The 9,802-nt window shown below is 43.3% G+C and overlaps 1 protein-coding gene across 2 annotated transcripts; it reads left to right on the forward strand.

Moving 5' to 3' along the window:
* The first annotated feature begins 1,636 nt into the window (after nucleotides 1–1,636).
* On the forward strand, nucleotides 1,637–9,374 carry mrpl37 (mitochondrial ribosomal protein L37). Of its 2 annotated transcripts, XM_068341557.1 has the most exons (8): nucleotides 1,637–2,124; nucleotides 2,481–2,664; nucleotides 3,300–3,415; nucleotides 3,702–3,890; nucleotides 3,998–4,152; nucleotides 4,448–4,579; nucleotides 5,060–5,134; nucleotides 9,029–9,374. In XM_068341557.1, the coding sequence occupies exons 1-8, from the start codon at nucleotides 1,740–1,742 to the stop codon at nucleotides 9,104–9,106; spliced, it is 1,314 nt and encodes a 437-aa protein (XP_068197658.1). In that variant the 5' UTR covers nucleotides 1,637–1,739; the 3' UTR covers nucleotides 9,107–9,374. The 2 variants fall into 2 exon arrangements, with proteins under 2 accessions (XP_068197658.1, XP_068197660.1); XM_068341559.1 differs by lacking the exon at nucleotides 5,060–5,134.
* Nucleotides 9,375–9,802: the final 428 nt, after the last annotated feature.

Below are 9,802 nucleotides of genomic sequence, written 5' to 3' on the forward strand. Positions count from 1 at the left end.
TTTTTACCCTTCAGTAATAGAATACGCAACATGTAGCCCTGATCCACGTTGTACTTCTCCTCAGAGATTATGCCCAGCAATAACAACTTAGAATCTGGACTAATGGTCACCTCCAAAATGTTCCCCATTTCTGTTTTAACATTTCTCCAGAAACCTTGAATACTGGGAAATCCCAAAACACATGTGTGTGATCCCATATCATTCCACAGTTCCTCCAACAAAAAGCTAATGAGGAGTCTTTGGTGTATAACGATATGTTAAAGGGTGTATTGACGTATCTCATTTTCATTTTCCAATCAAATTCTTTCTATATTTGACTATTCCTCTTTGACTGGCGGAACATACATTTTCCCATTCCTTAATGTCAATTATGGTATTTAATTCTAATTCCCATTTTTCTTTGATGCTACAAGTGTTTTGGGAGGTATCAGCCATGAGTCTGTTGTATATATTTGAGACACGTTTCTTAGTAGGAAGACCTTTTTCTGTGATGGAAATAAAATATTCTTCAATTTCATTTGAATTTTTACAAATTACTTCCTCTTCTTTCTCATTCATAATATAGTGCCTTATTTTAAAGTACTTATACAGATCATTTGATGGAAGCATAAACTGTTCCTGTAATTGAGAAAAACTTTTAATTTCTGTTCCATAAAATAACTGATTGATAGTGATAAGTCCCTTATAAGACCATTTTTGAAAAACCACTATCCCACATGGAAGGGGGATTGCCTGCAATCGTCATGGCTCTTGAAATTGATTCAGGGCCTCTAACCATTTTTTTAACTGTTGTCCACACTTTTAAAGTATATTTTATTCACTCATTTTCTATTTTGAGTTTATTGATAGATTTAATATTAAGGTAAGAGAAAACTTCAGATTGACAATGAATGGATGAACTACACCTTGAAGACTTCAAATATGGTTCGGAAGAAAATTGGGGCACCGTTAACAATATCAAGGGCAATGCAGATTGCCAAGGATGTAGAATTTCTACCTAGCACCTTAGATGCAGGGCTCAAGAAATGGGCAAAAAAAAGGACTTATTACGGTAGATCAACTGTTTGAAGGGGATACATTAAAATAATTTACACAATTAAAAAAATTTGGGATATAAGGTCAAATGATCTCCACAATTTTTTTCAAATTCGAAGTTATTTAATGTCTCATAAAGAGTTGAATGTTCTCAGGCAATCTCCTACCCCCATTGAAAACTTTTATCCTGTTAGACAATGCAGACATAAAATAAAGTAATTTCTTGAAGTTAAAAGGAGGTGTTACTTACATTGCTTTTATATATGGCTTATGTATTCAAGTTGGTACTTTTTGCAATAAACTAAACTGAGTATCAGTACATTTTGTAAAATAGCACTATGACAATTTCTTTTACAAAGTATTTGAAAGTAATTTTAATGAGTAGATTTAGTCAAAGTCGATATCTCCGGAGGAAGGCTTTGCTTTGATTATCTTGTCCTTAGCAGTTTGTACAGCTGACCTTTCGGAGTAACCTCCCCAAATCTGACTGGAAAACAGATACATATACTTGTAGTTCTTCTCACACCCATCGGGGGCAGTCTCGTAATCTTTCCTTTCTGTTCTGTTTTACTCTCAAATATCACCGAAGAAATAAGCGGATTCAACATGGCGGCGTCCTATGAAAGCATCCACTGACCGATTCCTATTGTCAGTGTTCCAGCTCTAAAAGCGATATCTGATTGAAAAGCACGCCAGGAGTCAACATGCTTCCAGAAACGATTCAGTGTTTAAAAGCGGCGACCCGGTTGTTTTCTCAAACCGATTTTTCGAAGGATTTGAGATGGTTGTCCTCGCATGGGCGAGCTAGCTTCCGACAGGCGCGGAGATGTTTCATCGTTAGCCGATGTTTGACAGCCAAGTCCCCCCGCCCGCGAATTCCCAGGGAGCGTGTAGAGATCCCTGGATTGGAGGTGATCACCTATGGGGAGAGGATGCACTATGTGCCGGGGTTGGCGAAGCCCGTTAACCCGCACTGGGAAAGGGATTACAAAGACCCTAGATACTATTACGCTCCCCCGTCTCACGAGATGCCGCTCTACAAGGACGAACCGTGCTATGTGTTCCACCAGAGGACCAGCGCCCTGGAAGGTGGAATGTCCTGTTACATTAATCACTGCTACGTAAAACAAGCTGGAGATTTTGACGCCTAATATTATTAACATACGTTTGGACGTCATATTCTATCATGTAACTGGTTACTTTTTATTTTCAGATAGTCCTGAGCAAATTTAACATTAGATCCTTGATGTATATCTAATTATGCATGTTAAATAGCTAATACATTTGTGTTTATTTTTTCCATTACTATGAAGTTCAGCACTTCAGCACTAATGCTGAATAATAGTTGTCACATTACCTGATGGTTACAGTATGGATTGAATTTACTGCACATTTGAGGGAATTTTAAAAACTTTTGCTATTTCGGATTTCACTCTTTCTCCCAGGTGTGGCTCAGGCTCTGTGGCTGACTAAAACTAAGATGATCCCCAGTTTGCCTCCTCAGTTGCTTTCATTGGCAGAGAGAGCTTCCAATCAGATACCAGATCAGGATGAACGTGTGCAGACGGCCATCAAACATGCCTGCTTCTGGGACACAACAGAGGAAAAGCCAGACAAAACAAAATACTGGTAGAGTGTGTTACAAGTGTTGAATTGCTTTTGTCTGGTCAAGGAAAACATGAACTATTCAAATTCATTTTGTTGTACTGACAATGAATTAACGTTTTCTTTAGTTCCTACATTGTTGAGCAGAAGTGCCGTTGCTGTATTTGTGTCTGTTGACAGTCATTGTATTCTGACTGTCAACAGACAGTACATTTTACATTTAAAACCCTTCACTGGCAAATACAGTATGGAGTCAAATTACATTTCATAGTTAAGAAAGATTTGTCTCTATCTCAATCTCCTGGTGCTTTTCTTATTGCCTGGTTTCAGGAGGTCCTGCAGCCTCCTCACCATGTTATCTGACATGAGACCACATAGTAAAATCATAGAGGTTGTGCTCTCATGTGGTTCTGTAGTAGAACCACATTAGTAACATCTACTCTTAGATGCTGATGTTGCTCAATGCAAGAGCAGTCAGATTCTTTACTCAACGAGCTGTCTTCTCCTACATCCTTATGAATTCATCCTACATCTTTACGGAAACTTATTAAGTGGAAAGATGTTAATTTATAACATTTTGACCAACGCCCTTGTTTGGGAAGTACACTTTATGCATGATTGTCTCATTTCCTGTTTGTATGTTTTCTGTATGTTTTCAGCAACACATTGCTTCTCAACCTGCTTCATCTATGTACAACTCTTCAGACCAGTCACTCAGCTATTGGAAGGAGGAACCTTGTTGACAGTTACTCTCTCATGGCATCATGGAAAAGAGGTAATGCACCATCTTGGAGTATGTGGTCCTGATATTCCAAGATACCTTTTGGGACTTTAATATTGCTGCTGCTATGAATCATTGTTTTCACCTTTCTTTTTCTATTTTACTGAAGTGCATGTGGTTAGCAATCGCCTCAATAGTTGTTGCTGCATGTTGTTGTGGAAGAAAGGGTTGGACAGACTGAAAGACAGGAAATCATCTCTGACATTATATCAAACTTGACCAACAAACTGCCTAAAATTATTATTTTTCTCCATTTACTTTGAATATTTTTCTATATCAGGGAATGACCTGTTACAAATCAGGGGTCAGAATGGTTTATTGCTCAGCTGCATGGATCCTCTCTCAGAGGTTTCTGGGAAAGAGGAAGTGAGGGGCACTGCAGATCACATCCTGGAAACACTCTACCCAGTCTCCTCCACCATCAGTCTGCAGAAAGTCCACTTATACAAGGAGGAAGTGAACTGCTCTGGTGAGAACAGCCATCTCATGTCACTGGAATCATCTGATAGTCAACTGCAGTGTCTCCATTTCCCTGAGGCTGCTGCTTATGCCTAATTCAATTACTTTTCTGTTCAGGTTTTACAGATGATTACCCTTACCCTCATGCTCATACAATTTATTTTCTGGAGGGAGCTGATCCTCGCTGGAAGCTCCGTCCAGAACAGTTCAGAGCCAAGATGGTCATGTTTGCCTTTGGAAATGCTCTTGTCCGTGCTCACAAACTATATGGGGTAGGGTTGCATACATCATATGTAAAGTCTTACATTGAAAATCTGTAATGTTCTTCACTGAACGTACAGATCTCTGTTACATAACGTGTCAAAAGCAGGACTGTTGTAGCTGTTTTGCAACACACTATATATTAAATTTTGATGGTAAAACGTATGATTGGGGCACAGTGCAGTGACCCCCCGATACCAAGTAGTCTTGCCCCTTCCCATCCCTGATCTTACACATCTAACTCAATGTTATTGTTGTCTCTGCCTTTCTCCACCTTTTCTTTGTGTGTGTGTGTGTGCCTGCCAGCCCCAGCCCCAGCGTGAATTAGATCATCCCATTACTGTACAGGCAGTGGGCACAAATGGTAGATTTTTTCACTTTTTGGTGTTCCAGCTCAACACCACGGATTTCTCAAGAGATGATGGCATTAAGAACCAGGTAATTCATACATTTCTAAAATAAGCTGTGTTGTGCATGTGTGTGTGTGCATGTGTGTGTGGTTCATTATTTTATTTTCATTCCACTTATTATTGAAGAAATACTAGAGCTATGTTTCCCATCCAGCTGTTCCTATTACAAGAGCATTGTTATGACCACATCAGCGGTTGTATACTTTTCTCATTAGATAAGACTTGCCTTGAGTGATCACCTGATCAGTATCATATTAAATGGAACTAGGAGAGTTTGACACACTGGCTGTCATACATGTAGAGATGCTAAGTTAAGAAGTGGTGTTTAATTTTAGAGTACTGAGTGATCGAGAAACTTTTGCACACAGACAAGTTTCTGTTTTCTGATGAGAGCAAGCAAACTTTTCAGAGCTGCAGACATCACAACATTATCAGGATTTAATAGAAATGAAACTCTTGATTACACAATATGATAATAGTTTTTTGAAATACTGTCTGTCACTCGCAGGTCTGGCTGGAGAGTGATGTTGTCCTTTATGATTTTGCAAAAGTCCGACCGTTGATTAAGAAGAAGCAAGTGCAGGTAAAACAAAAACTGGGAAGAAAATTAAATTTTCAGATTTCCCATGACAGGTAACAAGACCATCAGCATAACATTACAGTTCTGCAAGAGCGACGAGGCCTGGCTAAATCTGCAGTATAACATCAACAGGAGCTTAATGGTGGTTACTGAAGACAATGCAGGAATAACAGAATAATCAATGATGATTTTAAAAAAAAAATTTTTAGTTGTACACACATGGGCCTGGAACAAATAAATACACAATACATGCCTATAGACATGCATATGTGGTGAGAGATGGTGGAGTGATGAGCAGCCATGTGGCAGTGCTTGGCACATTTGCACTGCCCAGCAGGTACATTGGTACCTCTGCAGCTGCCAATCCACACTCCATCCTGTGGTCCATGCTGGTTCTGAAATAGCCACCCTCCGGTTCCCGATCCAACTTCCTGCCAACTGAGCTACTGATGCCTCACTTTAAATTACAGTATTCACGAATAGTTACTACAAAATGAAGGGGTGTTACTTTCATATGACACACACTATCTTAACAAATTCCTGAATTAAAACAATTATACGTTTTTAATTTTCTGGGGTGTACTTTAAATTGATGCCATGTGGTGAGTGTCTTCATGAAACCAGGAATTGAACTAGTCATAATGAAGTTTTGTGTGAAATAAGAATGAATTTATGGCAAGGGCCAGTGTCCTCATCCTGGCTATTCATTTATTGATATCTGTGATATGAAAGTATGAAATAGTAAAACTCCCCCAAGAACTGCCACCTTATCGTGGTGGGGCAGTGTCGAATGATCCCAGGAGCTATGTTGTCAGGGGCTTTATGCTCCTTTTGGGTCTCCTTTGGCAAGCAGGTCCTGGGTGACGGGCCAGACTAAGAGCAGTACCAAAACCCCTATGATGACAAAAATATTGATGACCGTTACGTCGCTCGGTATGGCGCAACCGGGGCCCCACCCTGGAGCCGGGCCCAGGGTTGGGGCTTTTATGCGAGTGGCTGGTGGTCGGGCCTCTGCCCACGGGGCCCGGCCGGGCTCGGACCGAAAGGACGACATTTGCCTAACCTCTGGTGGACTCACCACCCACTGAGGAAACTGTAGGGGACGGGTGCAGTGTGGATTGGGTGGCTGTTGTCAGCATGGGGCTCGATGACCCAATCCACAGACAAAGAGTCAAGCTCTAGCGACATGGGATGTCACCCTGGCTGGGGGGAAAGGAGCCAGAGCTTGTGAGGGAGGTTGTGAGGTACCGACTAGATATAGTCAGGCTTACCTCCACCCACAGCTTGGGCTCTGGAACCCAAAGCCTTTAGAGGGGCTTGACTCTCCACTTTTCTGGTGTTGCCAAAGGTGAGAGGCGGCGGCCTGGTGTGGGCTTACTTATTGCTTAGTCGCCATATGTTTTAGTTCACCCCTGTCCCCAACGCCTTCGGGTTGGAGACAGGTGTCTCGTTGTTGTTTTGGCCTACAGGCAAACAACAGTGTGAAATACCCAGCCTTCATGGAGTCCCTTGGAGAGGTGTTGAATAGTGCTCCGACTAGGGACTCCACTGTTTTTCTTGGGGACTTAAACACTTATGTGGGTAATGACAGTGAGACCTGGAAAGGGATGATTGGGATGAACGGCCTCCCCAATCTGAACACGAGATGTGTTCTGTTATTGGACTTCTGTGCTAGTCACAGAACATAACGAACACCTTGTTCAACCACAGGGATGTCCATAACATGGCACCAGGACACCCAGGCCGGAGGTCGAGGATCGAATTTGTTATTGTATCATCCGACCTCCGACTGTGTGTGTTGGACACTCTGGTAAAGAGAGTGGCAGAGCTGTCAACAAATCACCACCTGGTGGTGAGCTGGATCCGCTTGCAGAGAAGGGGGCCGGACAGACTTGGCAGGCCAAAACATGTTTTAAGAGTCTGTTGAAAACGTCTGGCAGAACCCTCAGTGAGTCAGTGAGATCTTCAACTCCCACCTCCAGGAGAGCTTCCCAGGAGGAGGAGTCCTATCAAATCTTGTTGAATTGCAGGACTCCGGAGGCAGCTGATGGGTACGGGCAAGCCAGGCGTACTGCAGCCCAAGTAGTCGCGGAGGCAAAAACTTGGGTCTGTGAGGAGTTCAGGTGGCCATGGAGGTGGACTATTGGTCAGCCTCGGCGCCTCAGAAGGGAAAAGCGGTGCACAACCAACACTGTTTACAGTAGAGGCGGACAGCTGCTGACCTTAACTGAGGATATTGTCAGGCAGTGAAAAAAATACTATGAGGATCTCCTCAACCCCGCTACCATGTCTTACACAGAGGAAGCAGAGGCTGAGGTCTCGAGGTGGACTCGTCCATCACCCAAGCTGAAGCCATCGAGGTGGTTGTCAAACCCCTTGGTGGCAAAGCACCGGGGGTGGATGAAATTCACCCTGAGTACCTCAAGTCTCTGGATGTGCAGGGATTATCATGGTTGACACATCTCTGTAACATGGCATGGTAATCTGGGACAGTACCTCTGGATTGGCAGTGGTCCTTCTTTTCAAAAAGGGGGAACGGGAGGTGTGTTCCAACTTTAGGGGGATCAGTCTCCTCAGCCTCCTGGGGAACATCTATTCCACAGTACTGGAAAGGAGGCTCAGACCTATCGTCTTAGGTCTGATCCTCCTTAGGTCTTTTCCTCCTCAACCGTTTCGACCTATAGTTGAACCGGTTCAAGAGGAACAGTGCGGTTTTTGTCCCGGTCATGGGACCCTGGACCAGCTCTACACTCTCCATCGATTGCTAGAGGGTTGATGGGAGTTTACCCAAACAGTCCACATGTGTCTGGAGAAGGCGTTTTATTGTGTCCCTCGCGATATCTTGTGGGGAGTGTTTCGGGAGTACGGGGTTCGGGGTTCTTTGCTGAGGGTTGTATGACTGAAGCCAGAGCTTGGTTCGCATTGCTGGCAGTAAGTCAGACCTGTTCCAGGTGCACGTTGGACTTCGGCAGGGCTGTCCTCTAACACCGGTTCTGTTCTAATCTTTATGGACAGAATTTCTAGATGCAGCCAGGATCCAGAGGGAGACTGGTTTGGGGACCAAAGGATTTCATCTCTGTTCTTTGCAAACAATGTTGTCCTGTTGGCCTCATCAAACCTGGACCTTCAGCATGTACTGTTTGCAGCTGAGTGTAAAGCGAGTGGGATGAGGATCAACACCTCTAAGTCCGAGGCCATGGTTCTCGACCGGTAAAAGGGTGGTGTGCCCTCTTCAGGTTGGTGGAGGGTCTTTACCCCAAGTGCCGGAGTTATCTAGGGGTCTTGTTCACGAGTGAGGGAAGGCTGGAACGGGAGATTGACAGACAGATCGATGCAACTTTCCGCAGTGATTCAGTCACTGCATAGGTGTGTTGTGGTAAATCAGGAGCTGAGTAGTAAGACGATTACAAGTGGATAGCGGATACAAGTGGCTGAAATAAGTTTCCTTCGTAGAGTGGCTAGGCGCACCCTTAGAGATAAGGTGAGGAGCTCAGTCACCAGGGAGGAGCTCCGAGTAGAGCCGCTGCTCCTCCACCTCGAGCGGAGCCAGCTGAGGTGGCTTGGGCATCTGTTCCGGATGACACCTGGATGCCTCCCCGTGGAGGTGTTCCGGACATGTGCTGCCGGGAGGAGATCTCGGGGAAGACCTGTTTCTCGGCTGGCTGGAGAACGCCTCCAGATCCCCCCGGAGGAGCTGGAAGACAGATCTGGAAGAGGTCTCTAGGGAGAGGGAAGTATGGGCATCCCTCCTGAGACTATTGCCCCCACAACCCGGCCCCAGATATGCGGTTGAAGATGGATGGATGGATGGATGGATGGATGGATATGAAAAGAGAAACGGTGAGGAAGAATGTTAATGATTAAGTGACTGATTGGTTGCTCTGTGTCTCCCTGTAGGTACCAGCTGGTCTATCAGGATACAGACCTGAAACATTCAGCAAGTTCCTGGCCCTGTACCTTCATGGAGTACTGTAGGACTTTATACAGTACTGTGTGTTGTGTAAAACATCGCATCACCAAAGAGCTCTTCCACCTTCCCTACAGCCTGTGATATGGTTCACTAGTTCAATTGTCTTGATAATTTAAACAGGCTGAAACTGAAAAGTACATTTCAACATGCCAACCCCATCACACCGTTTCATGTTATCATTAGAGTGAAATCAGTAAAAAAAAAAATCTAAAATTGTGTGTATGACTATGTTTTAATATTTTTTGTCTTTGCACAGAAAATAAACAACTTTTCTTCACCATAATTGACCAAACTGCTATCCTGAAAAGATTGTTGTGACAGGATCCATTTATGTTGAGTTTCAAAATGAAATAATCTGGGCAACAGGTGTGGGAAATATCAGCATAAATGCCTGAATCCTACAGTAAGTCATAGACGGTAAAGGAGAACAAGCTATAACTGGCTAGAAGTTGGAAAAGAGCAGTTAATATATGCTCCATAGATGGTCTAATTTTCCATCTATAAAAGCCTTTCTTTCTACTTCAGTGTGTTGAGGATCTATAAACTCAAAATCCAAGTACGAGAGATACTATACAGAAATGTGTCTTATAGATCTGAAAAAAAATTTAATATTTTGTTGATGCTATTTGAAGCTTTTTAGGACAAAATGTTTTTATGCTTGTAGCTGCAGTAGTATGTTCCGTAATACCACAGGAATATTA

Source organism: Antennarius striatus, chromosome 18 (assembly GCF_040054535.1).
Source record: "Antennarius striatus isolate MH-2024 chromosome 18, ASM4005453v1, whole genome shotgun sequence".
In the NCBI taxonomy this organism is placed as follows: Eukaryota; Metazoa; Chordata; class Actinopteri; order Lophiiformes; family Antennariidae; genus Antennarius; species Antennarius striatus.